The 23,719-nt window shown below is 44.3% G+C and overlaps 1 protein-coding gene across 1 annotated transcript in view; it reads right to left on the bottom strand.

The window, feature by feature from the left end:
* MAN2A1 (mannosidase alpha class 2A member 1) overlaps positions 1–23,719 on the bottom strand; it is a 199,980-nt gene that overhangs the window by 159,732 nt on the left and 16,529 nt on the right. The window contains exon 2 of the mRNA XM_043913763.1: positions 4,906–5,163. Coding sequence (XP_043769698.1) covers positions 4,906–5,163 — 258 coding nt within the window. The remainder of the gene's footprint in view (positions 1–4,905; positions 5,164–23,719) is intronic.

Genomic DNA, 23,719 nt, shown 5'->3' with positions numbered 1-23,719 from the left:
CTGGAGATCAATAATACTAAAGAAGTTTTCCCCTTCTTGGGAAGGTTCAGAACCCCACATCATGCTTCCCAGACCCAGGACCCAACAAAGGGACAGGAATCCCCAGGGTGTCTGACCTTGAAGGCCAGCAGGATTTGACTACAAGACTTCCACAGGATTGGGGGAAACAAAGATTTCAGTCTTGGGGGACACAAACAAAACCTTGCGCACACCAAGACTCAGAGGAAAGGAGCAGTGACGCCACAGGAAACTGAACCAGAACTACCTGCTAGCACTGCAGGGTCTCCTGTGGAGCTGTAGGTCAGCAAGGGCTCGCTGCAAGGCCCAGGGGACTGGCAGCAGCTGCCTGGGAAGGTCCCCTTTGGCATAAACTCTCTTGGAGGTCCCCAATAACCCAATCACAGAGCCAGTACACCCAAGGGCTGGGTGGCCTCAGGCCAAAAGACTACCAAGGAGGGAGTGCAAATCCAGCAGATAATTGGATTAAAACTTTACTGAGGAAGGCACTGCCCACCAGAGCAAGACCCAGACTTTTCCACCACCAGTCCCTCCCATCAGGAAGCTTACACGGCTCTTGGCCTCCTCCATCAGAGGGCAGACAGAAGAAGCAAGAAGAACCACAATCCCACAGCAACTGAAACAAAATCACCATGACAAAGCAGAAAGTTACGTCCCAGATGAAGGGACAAGACAAAATCCCCAGAAAAACAACTAAATGAAGTGGAAGTAGGCAACGTTCCAGAAAAAGAATTCAGAATAATGATAGTGAATATAATTCAGGATCTCGGAAGAAGAATGTAGGCAAAGATTGAGAAGATGCAAATAGTGTATACCAAAGACCTACAACAGACATGTTTTGAGTGGACTCCGGGAGTTGGTGATGGACAGGGAGGCTTGGTGTGCTGTGGTTCATGGGCTTGCAAAGTCGGACACGACTGAGCGACTGAACTGAACTGAACGACCTGCAAGAAATAAAGAACAGACAGAGAAGAATAACTGAGGCAGAAGCACAGATAAATGACCTGGAGGAGAGAGGGGTGGGATCACTGCTGCAGAACAGAATATAGAAAAAAGAATGAAAAGAAACGAAGACAGCCTAAGAGACCTCTGCACAACATTTAATGCACCAAACTTCACATTACAGGGATCCCAGAAGGGGGAGAGAGAGAGAGAAAGGGCCTGAGAAAGTATTCAAAGAGATAATAGCTGAAAACGTCCCTAATATGGGAACCAACCAAGTCCAGGAAGCACAGAGAGTCCCTGGCAGGATAAACCCAAGGAAGAACACAAGATACACAGTAATCAAACTGACAAAAATCAAAGACAGAAATAAAATACTAAAAGCAACATGGGAAAAATGACAACACGCAAGGGAACGCCCATCAGGACGCCAGCTGGTTCTCAACAGGAACTCCGCAAGCCAGAAGGGGGTGGCAGGCATACTTAAAGTGATGAAAGGGAAGAACCCACAGCCAAGAATACTCCACCCAGCAAGACTCTCCTTCAGATTTGATGGAGAAATCAAAAGCATTCTAGACAAGCAAAGTTAAGAGAACTCAGCATCCTCAAACCAGCTTTATAACAAATGCTAAAGGAACTTCTCTAGGCAGAAAACAAGAGAAGGAAAAGCCCTAGCTACAGAAAATAAATCCAGAACAATTAAGAAAAAGGTCACAGGATCATGGGTGCATGCATGCTAAGTTGCTTCAGTTGTGTCCAACTCTTTGTGACCCCATGGACTGTGTCTCACCAGGCTCCTCTGTCCATGGGATTCTCCAGGCAAGAATACTGGAGTGGGTTGCCATGCCCCCCTCGAGGAGATCTTCCTGACCCAGGGATCGAATTCCGCTCTACATATCAGTAATTACCTTAAACACAAACAGAGTAAATGCACCAACCAAAAGACAGAGCCTGGCTTAATTAGCAGATGAAAACATGTGTATGTATGCATGTCCGTTTACCACATCACTCAGCTTGACTCCCTAAATTGCATGTAATTATTTTATATTGTTAGATTAATCAAGCTCCCATTATACCTTGCAATTGTAATCTATACAATTTTTTGTATTGATTTTATTTTTTGTCTGGCTATTGATGATGGAAGCTAATAAACATCTTTTACTATTGTAACAATATAACTATTACTCACTTAATATCATTGTATCATGATTGGTCAACAGAAAAATCATAGATAGAATTTTCTATCACCAAAACTACCATTTAATAGAAAAACCTGTAATCACTTTTTGAAATCTAGATGCATAGCAGAATTATTTTGGTATTTTTTGAAAAATACAAATGCCCAGGTATTGCTTATTTTCCAGAGGTCCAGATATGTTTCTAATGAGCAGTCATATTTAAGAGCAACCAGACTGTATGAGAATCTTTTACTTTTATCTAGCTTGTTTCACTTTTTCTATTTCATATTCAGTGCTCCCATTTCATTTGGTTTATGTTTTCCAATCTCTCCATCGGTTATTTTTTAATGTTCTTTCTCAAGCCTTTATGAAGCATATTAGAAAAGCTTTTGTGTGTGTGTGTATATATATATAATATGTATATATTTTACAAAACTTATGAATCTTTGCCTAACTAAAAAGTTCATGACATTTTGATTCCACTTGTTTGACTTAGTATGAATAGAATGCTAGATTTCTAATTCTAAAAAATAGATATGCAATAAGCAACAAAGGTTTTCTGTATAACACAGGGAACTATAGTCAGTATCTCGTAATAACCTATAATGGAAAATAATTTCACAAATAACATATGTGTATAACTGAATCACACACACAAAAAAAGAATTCTACTTTCTGAAATTTAGTTATGTCTACCTTTTTGCCAGCTTTTCTAAATGTCCTATGCACATCTAAAAACAATGTATAAAATACAAAATATTAAATATATTTGTGTAGGATATGATTAATATAAATTAATTAAATCACTGCAGATGGTGATTGCAGCCATGAAATTAAAAGACGCTTACTCCTTGGAAGGAAAGTTATGACCAACCTAGGTAGCATATTAAAAAGCAGAGACATTACTTTGCCAACAAAGGTCCGTCTAATCAAGGCTATGGTTTTTCCAGTGGTCACGTATGGATGTGAGAGTTGGACTGTGAAGAAAGCTGAGTGCCGAAGAATTGATGCTTTTGAACTGTGGTGTTGGAGAAGAGTCTTGAGAGTCCCTTGGACTACAAGGAGATCCAACCAGTCCATCCTAAAGGAGATCAGTCCTGGGTGTTCATTGGTAGGACTGATGCTGAAGCTGAAACTCCAATACTTTTGGCCACCTTATGCGAAGAGCTGGCATCTTTGGAAAAGACCCTGATGCTGGGAAAGATTGAGGGCAGGAGGAGAAGGGGATGACAGAGAATGAGATGGTTGGATAGCATCACCACTCAACGGACATGAATTTGAGTAAACTCCGGGATTTGGTGATGGACAGGGAGGCCTGGCGTGCTGCGATTCATGGGGTCGCAAAGAGTCTGACAAAACTAAGTGACTGAACTGAACTGAATTAAATATAAACCAATTATATTTAAATTATTAATGACATCACTCAAGATGCTCCTATTCTTATTTTTTCTGCACTTGATATTCTCAGAGAAATGTTAATACATTTCATTATGATATATTATATATATGATTATATATTTTTCTTTTCCCTCATATTTCTTCTGATTTCTCCTTTATGTATCTTTGTTTCTTTATTGTTAAGGTGTCTACTGATTTATGTCATCTATCTTCTTTGTGAATTGTACATTCTATCATTAAAAATATTCATCTTTGTTTCATTTAAAAAAAAAAAAAAGAATCCAGGGCGGAGGAAGGTCTCTGTACATAAATGCAAAAGTGTAAAGAAAATAAATCATACTACCTAGATAGGAAAAAATAAATAAATAAATGAAAGATAGAAGTTATTTGAAATCCAAAATATAGTATCTCAAAATTAAAATCCAGTAATTACTACCTGAAAGTAGCTTTAAATATTACTGGGTAGCAAACTAAAGATACTAGAAACAAAAACAGGATCAAGCTAAAAATTCATAAATAAACCCTTTTTAAGAAAGGAAATCAATCAGAAAAATGAATAGTCTTATAGACCATAAAGAGAATGAGAATATCTCCTACTAAATGAAAATGGTAAAACTAATCATGTTTAGGGAAATACATATCAACTTCCTTTTAAATAACTGCACAACTAATTTTTAAAATAGAGCTCTGACTAAACCAATGAAAGGAAAATAGGTGAAATTAATTTTGATGATATATTTTAACCTAATATATTCAAAATATTACCATCCCAATACATAATCAAAATAAAATAAGCAAGATATTTTATATTCTTCTTTTCACACTAAATCTCAACACTCTGTGTGGATATCAGCACGCATCTCAACTCAGACTTGCCACACTTGACGCGCTCATTGACCACAGGCGGACAGCAACCTTGACACTGGACAGCTCTCGGCCTTTCCCCTTCCCCTCTCACAAAGGCACATTCAGTAAAAAGAAGCTAACAGTACACTCTGTGAAACCTATGTATGACAGGTATACAGTAAGAGTAGGGCTTTTCTTGTATTTGCTAAAGGAAGGGGGAAAAAATCTCTTTGCCAAGATTTAAACCTCTAAAGGTCTTTATTTTACAGAAAATAAAACCTAAGAAGCACACAGAAAAGGCCATAGTCACATAGTATTAAAGAAAGAAAAACTAGGAGAAACATAGAATTACAGAATTTTATCACTAAAAAGAACATCAATGATCATGTGACCAATTAAATGACTTTACAAAAACAGAAACTGTAATCCAAAGAGTTGAGCAACTATAAACAGGTACCAAATCAAATCTAAAAAGAGAAAAACAAATCAAAGCCCGGTGATAATTAATGAATGCATACATTACCTGCACGTCTGAGCTCTGACTTCCACTTTGTGAGGCAAACAGACAGTCTCCAGGGTCAACTGTGAGGGACAAATGTTTTGACGGCAGAAGAGGAGAGCCAGCACCACGGCTGAAATTGCCTTTGGAGTTTTTCGTACCATCCTCCACAGATTCACTCAAATTGATGACTGAGTCTCTAATATTTGAGATGATTTCATTATTCTCAGCTAGCAAACGTTCCAAATGGTCTATTTTTTCTTGCAACATTGAAAGCTGGCCCTATAATAAAAAAGAAAAAGACAGCTATATGAAACTCTAAGATAGCTCTACTGAGACAGACAACATTTTTTTTTAAACTATGTGCCTGACCAAGAGGGTAACCACTCACCCTTCACTTTTCTCTTTTCTAAGTGGGGTCACTGAAAGCATGAGTAGCTGGCAGGGTCTTAAACACCAGAGTACAGCAGAAAACCTTCCCCATGGCCGCAACCTTCGTTTAGTCATATTTTAAAAGGCGCAAAACAAAGACCAAGAATATTTGGGCCTATGTTTCCTATCACCCCAAACCCAGTCCTAAAAGACCCTCAGGGCTCTAAAACCACTAAGGGCAATACCATATTATATTCAGGTATGAAATTTTAAATTTAGGTACAATTGAGTCCAGTTACTTAAAAGAACAAAAAAGTATGTTGAAAATGACTGTTCCATTTCAATCAGTAACACTAGTGAACAATCCTAAACAAGAACGACCATCAATAGAAAAATCCAGTCACCTCGTTTAATTAGCGATATTGTGAAAAAGACTGGCGTGAGCCTTCCCCCAGCAGCTGCTCTGTAAGTCATTCAGATCACTTCTACTACACTGTGCACTTTTGTTTCTTTTAATTGATCCTCACACGTAGAGGCTTGCCATCTCTAAACACAAACTTTCCTTTATAGAATAAGCCTTCAACCTCTGATCTGTAGGAGGCTGCTATTTCTGTCACACATGTCTAAGTAAAGGGGCTTCTCTGGTGGTTCAGTCAGGCAAGAATTCATGCAGTGCAGGAGACCGCCTGCAATGCGACAGACCAGGGTTCAATCCCAGGGTCAGGAAGATTCCCAGGAGGAGGAAATGGCAGTCCACCTCAGTCGCAGTCTTCATCTTGTTCACTCCAATATCCTGGGTCCCAAAGACATAGTACGTAGATGCTTGTCATATGCTCTCTCTACACTTCTTCAATGCAACAAGAGTGCTCTAGTGAACACCCTCTGTACAGGCATCATGCCACATGCTGGGAAGACAGAGGAGCATTAGATATGGCTCCCTGCATTGAACAAACAAGGTGGCACTGTATTCGTGCCATAGCAATAGCCCGCCCCACGACTGCAAAAAAGTCCACATTAAGGTTTACAAAATAAACGCACAGGAAGCAAAATAAATCTGGACACCCAGCAACAAAATTTCTCTCACCAGTAAATAACAGAAAGACAAAAAGGAGAAAAGAAAAAAAACCTACATGTCCCAAAGTGAAGGACTGCTCAAACAATATAACTAACATCATGAATAGCTTTTAGTCACTAAAAACTTAGAAATACAATTTTTTTAAAAAATTGAGAAGCCACTTTCAGAAGATAGAGTTATGCAAACACAGTTTTAAAACTGTGTGTATGACATAATCGATCACCTTTTTAATAAAAGACACATACTGAAATAAATAAGCAGGGTGACAACATACAGCCTTGACGTGCTCCTTTTCCTATTTGGAACCAGTCTCTTGTTCCACATCCAGTTCTAACTGTTGCTTCCTGAACTGCATACAGATTTCTCAAGAGGCAGGTCAGGTGGTCTGGTGGTGACCGCAGCCATGAAATAAAAAGACACTTACTCCTTGGAAGAAAAGTTATGACCAACCTAGACAGCATATTAAAAAGCAGAGACATTACTTGGCCAACAAAGGTCCGTCTAGTCAAGGCTATGGGTTTTCCAGTAGTCATGTATGGGTGTGAGAGTTGGACTATAAAGAAAGCTGAGCGCGGAAGAATTGATGCTTCTGAACTGTGGTGTTGGAGAAGACTCTTGAGAGTCCCTTGGACAGCAAGGAGATCCAACCAGTCCATCTTAAAGGACATCAGTCCTGAATATTCATAGGAAGGACTGATGCTGAAGCTGAAACTCCAATACTTTGGCCACCTGATGCGAAAAACTGACTCATTGGAAAACACCCTGATGCTGGGAAAGATTGAGGGCAGGAGGAAGAGGGGACAACAGAGGATGAGATGGTTGGATGACATCACTGACTCAAGGGACATGAGTTTGAATAAACTCCGGGAGCTGGTGACGAGCAGGGAGGCCTGGCGTGCTGCGGTCCATGAGGCTGCAAAGAGTCGGACATGACTGAGTGACTGAACTGAACTAAAATATGCACTATCAAAGGCTGTCTGAAATAAGGGAAAATTTTTCTTCACTCATCATCACAATACCCCAGACTGAGGCTTTTTGAAATCACTTCTGATGAGTTCTTTTGAATATTTCCAGCACCAAAGACACAAGCCTACTTCAGTGATACTTACAATTTCTACCACAGCAGGTCCAACAGTAAATCAAGTTCCTCTGATTCCAAGCAGAATTAGTCAACAAGTGTTGACTTGTCTGGCCTGCAGTAAAGCTACGCACCTCCATAAAATAAAACCTTAGTCTAAAATACCACCATTCCAGAGCTTTTAAAGATGCCATGTGTTTTACCAGACACTTATAATGTATAAATTAATTCATGGGCGCTATGTTTCTCCAGATCTTTCTGTACTTTCAGGAAAAGATAATTTTGGGGCCATGCACATTGCAAAGTTACTTGCAGCTTAAAAGAACACACTGAGAAAGAGTTAATTAAGTTCCTTTTGGGAATGTTCTCACTGTGGCCCCAGTCCCATAACCCATGGATGAAGAGCACCACACAAAATAAACATTACAGGTGATCAGTGTTTCATGAAAAAGGATCCAGCAGGCACTTAAGATGACTTTTAAGTTCACTGTAGCTTTAAAGATACAAAGAATGATCAGTACCTGGAATTCTGTGCTGAATAGTAAGTCCATAGAGAAAATCCTGGCCTGGGGATATGTTAGCATAATGGTCTAGTGAAAATCATTTTCTAAACTATATTATGCAGTAGAATGAAGTCTTGATCCAAACAGCTGAAATTCCTGAAATACACATACTTCCATAAGCAAATTCTGTATACATGTCAGAAAAGAGTGATATGACTTTAAAAAGATACACTTGCGGTCTGCATTAAAGTAACAGAAATCATAGATAATGTTTCAATTATGCTGACAAGTCAAAGAACACTGATGGTAATATTGAAAAAGACAATATTCCGTAGGGCAAGAAAATCACTTGTGAGAAAACCACTTTATTCTTTGATTTGCTAATCAGTTCTAAAGGGAGGCCAGTGTTGCACTGCCACAGAGTGGGAAAGAAGGTCACGATGATTTATTCTGCTTTTGGTGAAAGAGAATAACTGAGTAAAGGGGAAAAAAATCACTGACAGCAAAGACTTTTGAGAGAAAATTCAGAGTCTGCTGCCAGCGAATCAGGATCAGTGCCCCCAACTGTCCTGTGGACAGAGCCAACCTATGCACACCTACAGCTACATTTACAAAACCGTCATGCAGCTATCTGCCCCAGAGAAGACTCTCGCTTGGGGCTGGCGTCACTGCGGTCACTGGGGCAGGCAGAATCTGCGCATCAGTCTTCCCTCCTGGGACAGCTGAAAAGAATACATGCCTCCTGTCTCTCTGTGCTTCAGAGGCCAACACTCCACTGGTGATCTCTAAACTGCCTCTCAACGGCTCAAAGGCATTCCCTTTGGCTAAATTCCCTCAACACGGCTTCATCAAATTCCCCTTCTAAAAGTAACGCCTCCTCAGTAGTATAACATTGTACTAGCTCAAAGAATATGAAATTACCATTCTCTTAAGCTGGAAATAGTCAAATGTCACCAGTTTCTCAGGGTTCCACTTAACACTACAACCCATCCAAAAAACCACCTCTGGGGTTTCCCTTAGCCCTGCCATTCCCTTCGAGGGCCCTACCGGTTACCAAAACCACCAGTCGGAGCGCCCCTGCAGAGCGAGGCCACACAGCAGTGAAACACTGGCGTCTGAAACAGAGACAGGCTCATTACAGCGCTAGGCAGGGAGATGGGGGGCTCAGGCCCTAAGAGCCCCAAGTTACTGAAAGTTTCCAGCACAGCCCTCTTCTAGAAAGGGGAGAGACGGACGTGGTTAGCTGATACAGACTTCGTGGTGTCAGATCCTTTGTCCTAGAGGTCAGGTCATGGTCAGGTAACCATGGTCCTGTCATCTCTCTCTAAGGGACGTTTTCCTCTGTCCTCAGAAGAAAGGGCGAGTCCGGGTCCCAGCTAGTAAGAGGCGTTCTCAGCGGCAGCTCCCTCAAGGCCAGGGCCCAGACCCTGCCCGCGGTCATCGTGAGGGGCCGGGCCGGACCCAGATGGCCCGCAGGCTCCGAGACGGCGGGCCCGGGGCCCAGGCTGCGTCCCTGCACACGGCCGCTGCTGTCGGGTGGCGGAGGTGCGCGCGGGGAGGGTCCCCGCCGCCCCCAGGCCTGGGCCTGGGGAGACGGAGCCCTCGGACGCCGCACCCCGTACTCACAGGCCCGGCCGGGCGGCTGCTCGGAGGCCAAAGAGCCGGGCAGCCTGGGGAGAAGGCAGGCTGCTTCTGACCTTTGGCCTCGCACTCCGCCCGAGGACCACCCTAGGCCCAGCAGGAGCACGGAGGGTGGCCCAGGGAGTGCTGGCGAGCACGAGGGGCCCACCCGGACCGACGGCGGAGCAGGGCCACCGAGGGCCCACCCGGACCGACGCGGAGCAGGGCCACCGAGGGCCCACCCGGACCGACGGCGGAGCAGGGCCACCGAGGGGCCCACCCGGACCGACGGCGGAGCAGGACCACCGAGGGCCCACCCGGACCGACGCGGAGCAGGGCCACCGAGGGCCCACCCGGACCGACGCGGAGCAGGACCACCGAGGGCCCACCCGGACCGACGGCGGAGCAGGACCACCGAGGGCCCACCCGGACCGACGCGGAGCAGGGCCACCGAGGGCCCACCCGGACCGACGGCGGAGCAGGGCCACCGAGGGCCCACCCGGACCGACGGCGGAGCAGGGCCACCGAGGGGCCCACCCGGACCGACGGCGGAGCAGGACCACCGAGGGCCCACCCGGACCGACGGCGGAGCAGGGCCACCGAGGGCCCCACCCGGACCGACGGCGGAGCAGGGCCACCGAGGGCCCCACCCGGACCGACGGCGGAGCAGGGCCACCGAGGGGCCCACCCGGACCGACGGCGGAGCAGGGCCACCGAGGGCCCGGGGCCCCTGCCTGCTCTGCTCGGGGGCGGAGGGTGAGGGCGCAGAGCAGTGGCTGTGCTACCGGCCGCCCTGGGCTGCCCTCACTACAGTCCAAGCAGCCGCTTAAGGATTCCCTAGATCCACAGCATCAACCAGGCCCTCCTAAGATGGAACACGTTTAATCAATCCAGTGGTAGTTTCTCTTGTACTTTAAAAAAAACAAAACACTGAAACGCCCCACACTAGACTCAATAAGGACCTGCATATCTACCTCCCCACCTCACTCTTCCTCTCCTCCAACTTCAGCTCAGTTCAGTTGCTCAGTTGTGTCCGACTCTGCGACCCCGTGGACTGCAGCACGCCAGGCCTCCCTGTCCATCACCAACTCCAGGAGTTTGGTCAAACTCATGTCCGTCCAGTCAGTGATGCCATCCAACCATCTCATCCTCCGTCATCCCCTTCTCCTCCTACCCCCAATCCTTCCCAGCATCAGGGTCTTTTCTAATGAGTCAGCTCTTCGCATCAGGTGGCCAAAGTATTGGAGTTTCAGCTTCAACATCAGTCCTTCCAATGAACACTCAGGACTGACTTCCTTTAGAATGGACTGGTTGGATCTCCTTGCAGTGCAAGGGACTTCTTCTCCAACACCACAGTTCAAAAGCATCAATTCTTTGGTGCTCAGCTTTCTTTATAGTCCAACTATCACATCCATACATGACTACTGGAAAAACAATAGCTTTGACTAGACGGACCTTTGTTGACAAAGTAATGTCTCTGCTGTCTAGGTTGGTCATAACTTTTCTTCCAAGGAGCAAGCATCTTTTAATTTCATGGCTGCAAGTCACCATCTACAGTGATTTTGGAGCCCCCTCAAAATAAAGTCTGTCACTGGTTCCACTGTTTCTCCATCTATTTGCCATGAAGTGATGGGACCAGATGCCATGATCCTAGTTTTCTGAAGGTTGAGTTTTTTTTGTTTTTTTTTTTTTAATTTTTTTATTAGTTGGAGGCTAATTACTTCACAACATTTCAGTGGGTTTTGTCATACATTGACATGAATCAGCCATAGATTTACACGTATTCCCCATCCCGATCCCCCCTCCCACCTCCCTCTCCACCCGATTCCTCTGGGTCTTCCCAGTGCACCAGGCCCGAGCACTCGTCTCATGCATCCCACCTGGGCTGGTGATCTGTTTCACCCTAGATAGTATACATGCTGTTCTTTTGAAACATCCCACCCTCACCTTCTCCCACAGAGTCCAAAAGTCTGTTCTGTACTTCTGTGTCTCTTTTTCTGTTTTGCATATAGGGTTATCGTTACCATCTTTCTAAATTCCATATATATGTGTTAGTATGCTCTAATGTTCTTTATCTTTGTGGCTTACTTCATTCTGTATAATGGGCTCCAGTTTCATCCATCTCATTAGGACTGATTCAAATGAATTCTTTTTGATGGCTGAGTAATATTCCATGGTGTATATGTACCACAGCTTACCAGAAAATTACTAGAGCTAATCAATGAATATAGTAAAGTTGCAGGATATAAAATTAACACACAGAAATCCCTTGCATTCCTATATACTAACAATGAAGGTTGAGTTTTAAGCCAATCTTTTCACTATCTTTTGCTTTCATCAAGAGGCTCTTTAGTTCTTTACTTCCTACTTAGCCACACCCTTCTCCTGTGCTGTGCTGCTCTTAGACACTCAGTCGTGTCCGACTCTTTGTGACCCCATGGCCTGTAGCCTCCAGGTTCCTCTGTCCATGGGATTCTTCAGGCAAGAATCCTGGAGTGGGTTGCCATGCCCTCCTCCAGGGGATCTTCCTGCCCCAGGGATTGAACCCAGGTCCCCCACGTTGCAGGCGCATTCTTTACTGTCTGACCACCAGGGAAGCCCACACCCTTATCTCAGCCCTAAACCAGCTCCTCCCACCTCATCCAGATCTGGCACAGGTTCTCTCTTTAAACAGCACTTCACCCCTTCTCAAGTGTTCCGTCTGCATGGTTTTCTCCAGTCATGCTCTCTGAAATAGGCCTCCTCATGTTACACTTCATGTCAGCTTATTTTTTTGCTTCTGTCACAGTATTTTTGCCTATTTTATTCATGCATTTTTACCCACCTTCAGCACTAAATGAATCACTGTATTTAGAACAGGCACTACAGCTGTTTTACTCACCATTGTACCCACCGCATTCTGATGCCGAGCACAGTGCCTGGCACAAAGCAGAACTGGAAACATTTACTTTAGAAAAGTGCGCAGCATTTTCTCTAAAACAAAGAAGCAGTGACTGTCATTTTGTGGCACATACACCTACACTACAAACACAAAAATGAAACTAACAATTTTTCAAGAAAGAAAAAATCTTCACTGTAACCCTAAATGTAGGTAAGAAAACAATGAGGAGTCCTAAATAGTAGAATAATCTTCACGGACTGTCTGGGAAATGAGAAACTGATCCATATTCAGCCACAGGGTGACCATCATGACCTCGTGAGTACAGCAAAAAACGTGGCTTCCTTTCTAAAGCAAAGATCATGGGTTCTGTACAGTCCAACCAAATGTTTTCAGGTTTCACAACCGTCAGTAACTGTGGCTCAGTGAGCTATGATTTTCAGCTGACGAGGGTGACTGAGGGCGTCTGAATTCAGAACCCTGAGACACTTCTAGAATCCCTCCTACCATGTTAGTGATATGAAATCTTCACAACCAAATCAAACTTATAATTAAGGGAACTCCAGAGGAAATAATATTACACGTATATAACCAGCATTCTAAAGAGGCAGCATTCTAAAGAAAAAAGCTTTCCCCATGGTATGCTTGTGTGTACACCTCATGCTTTTTCCCCTTTAAATCTAATTTGTTAGAGTCAGCTATCACTCCATCACATCAAGACTTTTCTGCATTTGGATTCTGTCACTAAAGGGCCCTTCGTGTAGTGAGTGTTGTTGGGTCAACAGGCTCCAACAGTGACCATCAAGACTCACTGTAAAGGTTGCTCAAAAGTACAAACCCCTGGGATCCACCCTAGAATGTCACGTAGGGCCCCAGAAACTGCAATGTTTATGCTCCACAGGTGACTCTGAAGTCACACATCTCACTGAGATACCAGGGGTCCCCAACCTCCAGAATCTAATGCCTGATGATCTGAGGTGGAGCTGATGCAGTAATAACAAAGGGCACAATATATGCGAGGCGCCTGAATCATCCCGAAACCACACCCCCGACCTCGGTCAGTGGAAAACTGTCTTCCACAAAACCAATCCCTGGTGCCAAAAAGATGGGAGGCTGCTGCCTAAGAGGATGCAGCAGACAATCAACCATTTGGAAAATCATCCCTCAACTCCCCACAGGGTGACGTGAATTCACAGAGCTGCACCGTTTGATAACCGGTTTAAACCGGACAGTAACGCTCACCCCCCCTCATGTGCTTGTGGTAGGAGATCACATTTGTATTTTCATACAATAGCAGCAAATAATGATTACTTTTATTTTTAATGACTCCTTTTACCAAATAAAGGCAAAACCAGTTTAGCTAAAAAGTTAAAGTACATGGGTTCTGGATCACACTATTTGGGCTCTAGTCCTAGTTTCAGCACTTTCCCTGCACTTTCCTGTGACCTTGAGAAAGTAGCTTAACTTTTGGAAGCCTCCTTTCATTACAGGCAAAATGTAGTGCTAATCCCATTGCTTGCAATGGTTATAAATGAATTAGCACTGAGTCTGCCATCAAGGGGACGGGCTCCCCCGGTGGCTCAGTAAAGAATCTGCCTGCAGTGCAGGAGACGCAAGAGACACGGGTTTGATCCCCGGGTCAGGAAGATCCCCTAGAGAAGGGAATGGCGACCCACTCCAGTGGTCTTGCCTGGAGAATCCCATGGACAGAGGGGTCTGGCGGGCTACAGTCCATGGGGTCACAAAGATTCAGACACAACTGAGTGACTAACACTTTCACTTTTGCTACTAAGTAAACACTCAGGAAGACATCACTGCTACTACTGCCCTAACAAGGGTCTGGCTTTCTAAAATTACGCTGAAGGGAGCAACAACTGTGATTAGAAGCAGACTCTAAAGCCACGTCCAAAGAGTGGCGTCACCAAAACAGCAGCATGGAAGACCCTCACCCCCATCTTCCCACAAAGATCAACAATTAGACAGTTATCCACAAGCAAAATTGTTCTGGGAGAGCTGTGGAGGCTACTTACAGAATTTCAGCAACCTGGTGGAACAAAAAACCCTCAAGAGTACCACCCATAAAAAGAAGGACAGCAGCGTCACTGTGCTGCCTCATCCCATCCCCCAGGCTGGTGCTGCTCAACGCCAAGAGGGAACTCCACAGCTGGAAGAGTTCCTCTTTCTGGGAAAGGGAAGCGGGGTGAGGGGCCGACGTCCTCAGTGCTCTGGAGCACTGCGTGGGGAGGCGCACAGAGGCTGCGAGACACGGGGGAGGGCGGGCTCCAGGAGCGGTCACACAGCCCGGGGCGGAGCGGCTCCGAGGCCTGTCTCCCAGAGAAAGCCGCAGCTGCCCCGAAGGAGCCCACGGCCAGCAGGGCAGCCGCAGGAGCCCCGCAGAGCCCACCAGTTCTCGCCCGCAGGCGGGCACGCCCGAGCCCCCTCCTGCTCCCCCCACGCAGCCTCTCTGGAGCGCGGGAGCCGCACCCGCAGCCACCTCTGGCCTCCGGGGCGGCCAGCGGGCACTGCAAGATGCCCCCGCTGGTGCCCGTCCCCAGCCTCCGCTGTCTCTGCACAGGGCACTGTCCCCGCAGCGGCGTGTCAGCCAGGATGAGGCCCCTTCTGCTGTCACTGCCGGCGCCACTGTGCCCACCGGCACCCCGCCCCCAGCTGTCACCTAGGTGACGCCTGCCTGCCCGTCCCCAGCACTGCGCCGCATGCCCGCCGTGGGGCCGAGCCGTCCCCAGAAGCACCCACAAGCAGGAGGCCTGCACCCACCTGCGCACCCACGGCTAGCTCCAGCTCTGCTGCCTGCCGTGGCCCCGCAGCCACACGCACGCCTGCAGCCAGCCCGGCCGCCACCCTGCTCCGGGCAGCTGGCCCCCACAGCCAGACGCGTGCACACCCCCATGCTGGCCGTCATGCCATGTGGGCTGATGCAGAGCCATGGGACCCAGGAGGGCCCCTGAGGACTCACAGCCCTGCAGCCCTCTGCAAACACCTGCGGCACTCACCAGAAGCCACACATGTCAGTGCTACGGAATGCAGGGGCCTGAGGCAAAAGACAGCACGCGACCCCCAGAGCCACCGATGCAGCCGCACATGGCTGCCCTGGAGCCCTGACCTACTAGACCTGGGGTCGCAGCACGCTCCAGCATGTCCCAGGCACAGGGGCAAGGCTTCACGTACTGAAGTCAGGCCACGAAGTTTGGGAGAGGACACTGCTTCTTCAAATCCAGGTACCTTTACTAGGCTACAGGCAACACAAAGAGTCAGGGGAGGAGACTCCATCAAAGGAATACAGTAAACCCCTAGCAACTAGTCCCAAACAAAAGAAGATACAGGAATTGCCCAACAAATAATTCAAAATGCTTATTGAAAAGGAGCTCAGAGTTACAAGAGAACACAGATAAGCAATATAAGAATATCAGAAACACAATATAACAACAAAATAAGACGTTCAATAAAGAGAAGGAAAACACATGGAAGAGCCAAACAAGAAGTTTTGACCTGAAGAATACAATGATCAATAGAAAGTTCTAACATCAGACTTGACCACGCAGAAAAAAGAATATGCAAGCTCAAAGATAAATCAATTGAAATCATCCTACCAGAGGAGAAAAAAGAAAAAGGAATGAGAAAGAATTTTAAAAGCCTACATGTTCTGTGGGATACCAGTAAAAGACCCAGTCTGCAAATTACTGGAGTTTGAGAAGGAGAAGGATGCAGAAAGCTTATTGAATGAAATCATGGCAGAGAACTTTCCCAAACTAAGGAGAGATGTGGATCAGGTTCATGAAGCTAACAGGTCACCAAATACACTTAAAGAGATCCACACCAAGACACAGTATAACAAAATTGACAAAAGTCAAAGACAAAAGTCTAAAAAGCTGGAAGAGAAAAAAAAAGCCTATAAATTTTAGGGGAATCCCCCATTAGGCTACTGGTGGACTTCTAAGCAGGACTCTTAGATAGCTTACAGGGCAGGAGAGAGTGGGATGATAAATTTAAAGTGCTAAAAGAAGAAAACTGCCAACCAAGGACACCTTACCAGGCAGAGCTGTCCTTCAGAAATGGAGAGGAGATAAAGACTATCCTAGACAAACAAAAATTAAGGGAACTTATTACCACAACACCTGTATTATGAGAAATGCTGGAAAAAAGTCTGCAAGCTGAAGACATACTTATTAGTAACACAAAAACACGGAAAATGCAAAACACACTGGTAAGGGTAAGTATGTAGTCAAATTCAGAATACTCTTAACAGTGTAATATGGTAGCCTGTAGTGTTACCCCTAATTTAAAAAAAAGTTAAAGAACAAGAGCATTAAAATAACTATTAGCTACAGTAATTTGTCAGTGGATAAACATTATAAAAAGGGGTAAGTCATGACATCAAAACATCAAAAAGGTAAGAGGAATAAAACAAACTCCTTTACATCAAAAGGAGCAAAAGGGTAAAAGTTTTGGTCTGTGATCAAGATTAAGTTGTTATCATGGTGAAACAGACTGTTACAACTACAGAACCTTTCATGTGAGCCTCATCCTCATGGCAACCACAGAGCAAAATGCTATAGCAGACTGGCAAAAGATAAAGAGAAGAGAATCAAAGCATAATGCTACAGAAAATCAAGTTACAAAGGAAGGCAGCAGGGGAGGAATAAAGAGCAAGGGAACTACAAAACAGCCAGACAACAAAATGACATTAGTAAGCTCTTACCAATTAGTAATTACTCTAAATGTAAATGGATTGAATATGCCGATTAAAAACCAGAGTGGCTGGATGGACAAAAAGCAAGACCTAACTAAATACTGCCTACACAACACTCACCTCTGCTTTAAGGAGGCACGCAGATTTAAAGTGAAGAGGTAGAAAAACACATTCAGGAGAAGTCCCTGGTGGTCCTGTGGTTAGGACTCAGTGATTTCACTGCCAGGGCCCAGGCTGGATCCAAGGCAGGGGAAATATGATCCCACAAGCTGTGCAACTCAGTCAAAAAAATTAATAAATAAACTAACAATTTTTTGAAAAAAGATATTCTGTGCAAATAAAAACCAAAACTGAAGTATAATTCTATCAGACAAAATAGACTTTAAGCCAAAAATGGTAAAAAGAAACAAAAAAGCCACCATGTATCAATAGAGTAATCAATTAGTCAAGAAGATAGAACAATCTCAAATATATATGTGCCCAACATTGGAGCACCAAAATATATTAAAAGCAATTATTAACAGACCTGAAGGAAAAACAGACAATACAGTAACTGTAGGGGACTTTAATGTTCAAGCTGGATTTAGAAACGCCAGAGGAACCAGAGATCAAATTGCCAGGATCCACTGGATCATCCAAAAAGCAAGAGAGTTCCAGAAAAACATTAACTTCTGCTTTACTGACTATGCCAAGCCTTTGACTGTGTGGATCACGATAAACTGTGGAAAATTCTTAAAGAGATGGGAATACCAGACCACCTGACCTGCCTCCTGAGAAATCTATACGCAGGTTCAGAAGCAACAGTTAGAACTGGACATGGAACAACAGATTGGTTCCAAATCGGGAAAGGAGTACGTCAAGGCTGTATACTGTCACCCTGCTTATTTAACTTATATGCAGAGTACATCATGAGAAACGCTGGGCTGGATGAAGCACAAGCTGGAATCAAGATGGCTGGGAGAAATATCAGTAAACTCAAATATGCAGATGATAGCACCGTTATGGCAGAAAGCGAAGAACTAAAGAGCCTCTTGATGAAACTGAAAGAGGAGAGTGAAAAAGTTGGCTTAAAGCTCAACATATAGAAAACTAAGATTATGGCACCCTGCCCAATCACTTCATGGCAAATAGATGGGGAAACAACGGAAACAGTGACAGACCTTATTTTGGGGGGCTCCAAAATCACTGCAGATGGTGACTGCAGCCATGAAATTAAAAGATGCTTGCTCCGTGGAAGGAAAGTTATGACCAATCTAGACAGCGTATTAAAAAGCAGAGACATTACTTTGCCAACAAAGGTCCATCTAGTCACGGCTATGGTTTTTCCAGTAGTCATGTATGGATGTGAGAGTTGGACTGTGAAGAAAGCTGAGCGCTGAAAAACTGATGCTTTTGAACTGTGGTATTGGAGAAGACTCTTGAGAGTCCCTTGGACTGCAAGGAGATCCAACCAGTCCATCCAAAAGGAGATCAGTCCTGGGTGTTCATTGGAGGGAGTGATGCTGAAGCTGAAACTCCAATACTTTGGCCACCTGATGCAAAGAGGTGACTCATTAGAAAAGACCCTGATGCTGGGAAAGACTGAAGGTGGGAGGAGAAGGGGACGACAGAGGATGAGATGGTTGGATGGCATTACCACTCAATGGACATGGGTGTGAGTAAACTCTGGGAGTTTGTGATGGACAAGGAAGCCTGGAGCGCTGCAGTCCAAGGGGTCTCAGAGAGAGTTGGACATGACTGAGCAACTGAACTGAACTGAACTGGGGGACTTTAATACTCCACTTTCAACAACTGATAGATCATCCAGACAGAAAATCAGCAAGGAAACATTGGTCTTGAGCCATACTTTAGAACAAACGGATCTAAGACACGTATGGAACATTGCATCCAATGGAAGCAGAACACATACTCTCTCTGAGCACACAAGGAACACTCTAGCACAGATGATACGATAGGCCACAAAGCAGGTCAGCAAATTTAAGAATACTGAAAGCACATCAAGTATCCTTTCCACCAGAATGGAGTCTAACTAGAAACTAACTAGAAATCAACTGACTGGAAGAATCCTGGAATATTGACAAATATGTGGAAATTACATAACACACTTCTGAATGACTGATGGGTCAAAGAAGAAACCAAAGGGAAATCTAAAAATACCTTTATACAAATGAAAATGGAAACATAGCATACAAAAACCCAGTAAATGCTGCAAAAAGCAATTCTAAAAGGGAAATTTATAGTGATAAATGTCTACATAAAGAAAAAGAAAGATCTCAAACAACTTAACTTTACAACTCAAGGAATAGAGAAAGGAAAATAAACTAAGCCCAAAGCTAGCAGAAGGAATTAACAAATATTAGAGCAGAAACAAATGGAAAGATATTTCTTGTTCACAAGTTAAAAGAACAAATATTGTTAATATGTCCATATTACCCAATGCCACCCCTATCAAAATTCAATGCAATCTCTATCAAAATTCCAATGGCATTTTTGACAGAAATAGAAAGAACAATCTTGCAATCTGTATAGAATGATCAAAGACCTCAAAAAGCCAAAGCAATCTTGAGAAAGAAGAAAAAGCTGGCATTTCCCGATTTCAGGCTGTACTACAAAGCTACAGCAATCCAAACAGTACGGTGCTGGCACAGACAGTGGCCCGCGGGCAGCGACGCAGAATCAGAAGCTCAGAGACAAACGCTCACACACACGGTCAACTAACGTTTAGTAAGGGCAGCAAAAATGTGCAGTGGGGAAAAGACATTTTCTTCCACAAATGATGTTGAGAATAATGAAAAACCACAAGCAGAAGAACTGAATTAGACCCCTATATTATGCCAGTGAAATGGACTCAAACATAAGAAATGAAACTATAAAACCCCTAGAAGAAAACATAGGGAAAATGTTTGACATTGGCCTGGGCAACCATTTTTTGGATATGACCCCCAAAACACAAGCAGCTAAAGCAAAATTAATAAATCGGACTACATCAAACTAAAAAGTTTCTGCACAGCAAAAGAAGCAAACAACAAAACAAAAAAGGCACCTATGGAACAAGAAAAAAATACGTGCAAACATATATCTAATAACGGATAAATACCCAATATATAAAGAACTCATACAATTCAGTATTTAAAAAAAAAAAATCTGATTAAAAATTGGGCAGAGGAACAGGTATTTTTCCAAAGATGACATATAGATGGCCAAGAAGTACATAAAAAAGGTGCTCAGCCTCACTAATCATCAGGGAAACGCACATCAAAACAACAATATCACCTCTTAATGGGTAAAATGTTGTCAAAAAGACACGAGGTAGCAAGTGTTGGTGAGGGTGTAGAGAAAAGAGAACCTTTGTGCATTCTCAGTGGGAATGTAAACTGTAGAGTCATTATGGAAAACAACATGGCATTTCCTCAAAAAATTAAAAACAGAACTACTATAGGATCCAACAATGCCACTTCTGGGTATGTATAAAAAGGAAATGAAAATAGGAACTCAAAGAAATGTCTGCATCCCCATGATCACTGCAGCATTGCTCACAACAGCCAAGACAACACAACAATCTAAGTGTCCATCAGCAGATAAAGAAAATGTGGTACACACACAAACATACACACACACATACACACAGACACATATACACACACAGAGATACATACACAAACACATACACACACGCATACACACAAACACATATATACACACATACACACACATTTGTGTGCACACACACCCTCAGTCATAAAAAAAAGGAAGGAAACCCTCCACCTGTGATAAAACAGATGAAATTTGAGGGCATTATGCTAAGTGAAGTCAGTCAAAGAAATACATATAATATGTAGCGTCGTTTACATGTGGGATCTGAAACACCACAGAAACACAGAGCAGACTGGCAGTCACTCGGGGCTTGGCAGAGGAGAAAATGGGGAGACGCTAATTAAAGGGAGTAAACTAGCAGCTGTAAGATGAGTACCTTCTGGGGATCTAATGTACAGCATGATGACCACAGTTAAACATACCGTATATGTATGCTTTCTGTGTATGCTTTCTCACCACAAAAGACAAACAGTGAGTATGTGAGGTGACGGATATGTCGACAAACATTATTTCACTATACATGTATCAAATGATCACTTGTACACCTTAAGCTTATGTGCTATATGTCAGTTATTTCTCAATAAAGCTGGAAAATAAAACAGGATAAAAATAAAGCCAAGTCAAATTTGAATTATGATTCCACTATAAATTGTTCTGTAACCTCGGGTAAATTACATAATTTCTCTGCTTCAGTTTCCTCATCTGTAAAACAGGGATCACAAGTAAGAACTAACCCATAGGATAGTTATGAGTGTTAAGTTAGCTTTCATACACAAATCAGGTTAAATTGCACCTGGTGTGGTAGGCGGAATGGCCTCCCAAAGATGTCCATGTCCTAATTCCTGAAATCTGTGAATCTGTTACTTTACATGGCAAAAGACTTTGCTGATGTGATTAACTTAAGATTTTTGAGATGGAGAGACTGTCCTAGAATATTCAGGAAGTCCAAACATAATCACATAAAATGGAAAAGAAGGTGACAGACGGGTCAGAATCAGAGGCGACACGGAGACAGAACAGGAAGTCTGAGTGATGCTGAGTTGGAAGGGGACCTTACAGCAGTGAGCACTCAGACTCCAGAGGCTGAAAGAGGTGAGGAAATAGATTCTTTCGTAAAGCCTCCAGAAAGAGGCAGTGCTGCCAGCATCGTGATTTTAGTCAAGTAAGACCTATTTCAAACTTCTGACCTGCAGAACTATAGGATAATACATTTTTTCTTGTATAAGCCACTGTTTGTTGTGATTTATTAGGAAACTAATACACCTTCATTGACTACACTAAAGCCCTTGACTGTGAGGAACACAAAAAAATGTGGCAAATTCCAAAAGAGATGGGAATACCAGACCCATACCTGCCTGCTGAGAAATCTGTATGCAGGTCAGGAAGTAACCGTTAGAACTGGACATGGACCAACAGACTGGTTCCAAATTAGAAAAGGACTGCATCAAGGCTGTATATTATCACTCTGCTCATTTCACTTATATGCAGAGTACATCATGCGAAATGCCAGGCTGGATGAAGCACAAGCTGGAATCAAGATTGCTGGGAAAAATACCAATAATCTCAGATATGCAGATGATACCACCCACATGGCAGAAAGTGAAGAGGAATTAAAGAGCCTGTTGATGAAAGTGAAAAAGGAGAGTGAAAAAGCTGCCTTAAAACTCAACATTCAAAAAAAGATGATCATGGCATCACTTCATGGCAAATAGATGGGGAACCAATGGAAACAGTTACAGACTTTATTTTCTTGGGCTCCAAAATCACTGCAGATGGTGACTACAGCCATGAAATTAAGACATTTTCTCCTTGGAAGAAAAGCAATGACAAACCTAGACAGCAAATTAGAAAGCAGAGGCATCACTTTGCCTACAAAAGTCTGTCTAGTCAAAGCTTTTGTATAGGCAAAGCTATGGTTTTTACAGTGGTCATGTACAGATATGAGAGTTGGACTATAAAGAAGGCTGAGCACCAAAGAATTGATGCTTTTGAACTGGGATGCTCGAGAAGACTCTTGAGAGTCCCTTGGACTGCAAGGAGATCCAACCAGTCCATCCTAAAGGAGATCAGTCCTGGGTGTTCATTGGAAGGACTGATGTTGAAGCTGAAACTCTAATCCTTTGGCCACCTGATGCGAAGAGCTGACTCATTTGAAAAGACCCTGATGCTGGGAAAGATCGAAGGCGGGAGGAGAAGGGGATGACAGAGGGTGAGATGGTTGGACGGCATCACTGACTCAATGGACATGGGTTTGAGCAAGCTCCAGGAGTTAGTGGTGGACAGGGAGGCCTGGCGTGCTGCAGTCCATGGGGTCACAGAGTCGGACACGACTGAGCGACTGAACAACAACAACGACGCAGCTGGCAGAGAGCTGACCTATCTGGAGCTCAGCAAGCGTCCGTACCATTGCAGGCCGTGTAAGGACGTCTGTCCAAATGCGCGTAGGAGAGGCGGAGGGCTGGGAGCATAAAGAGCTGGGAGCTTGTACCATGGGGCAAGGAAGGTGAGACCATGTGACTTTATAAGCTGCTTTCCCAGGGGTGTTGTGATCTAACAAGATTATATATTATCTTTACATAATAGAGGCGGGAAAAGACATGGTTAAAAATGTTTTCCCAGGAAAGAAACACCCATACCATCAGTGTGGACGCTTTGGGATCAAAGAACAAAAAGCACTTACAGCTCCTGTGGAACCGTGGGGAAGCGGTGGAGGAAGAGGTGACTGCGGTGTGCCCGGTAAATACCAGGGTAACCAGGGCCAGGGAGGCAGAGGTGCAGGAATGTGAGCACATCTGCCGGGACAGATGAGCCGGGGGAGGGGGCACCAGGAAAGCGAGAAAAACGGCCCCTTATTTTTGCTGAGGCAGCTGGGGAACTGAGAGGGTGGGGGCGGCAGCCTAAGCAATCAGGACACGCTGGGGAGGAGCAGAAGGGGCCGTCAGACAGCTCCACGGTGGTGTCACACAGACAGGCTCTCTGAACGGCAGGAGCATGTGTGAGCCCGAGTGGT

This window comes from Cervus elaphus, chromosome 9 (genome assembly GCF_910594005.1).
Source record: "Cervus elaphus chromosome 9, mCerEla1.1, whole genome shotgun sequence".
NCBI lineage: Eukaryota > Metazoa > Chordata > Mammalia > Artiodactyla > Cervidae > Cervus > Cervus elaphus.
Note: the sequence above shows the minus strand (reverse complement) of the source record. Positions and strands in the feature narration are given on the sequence as shown.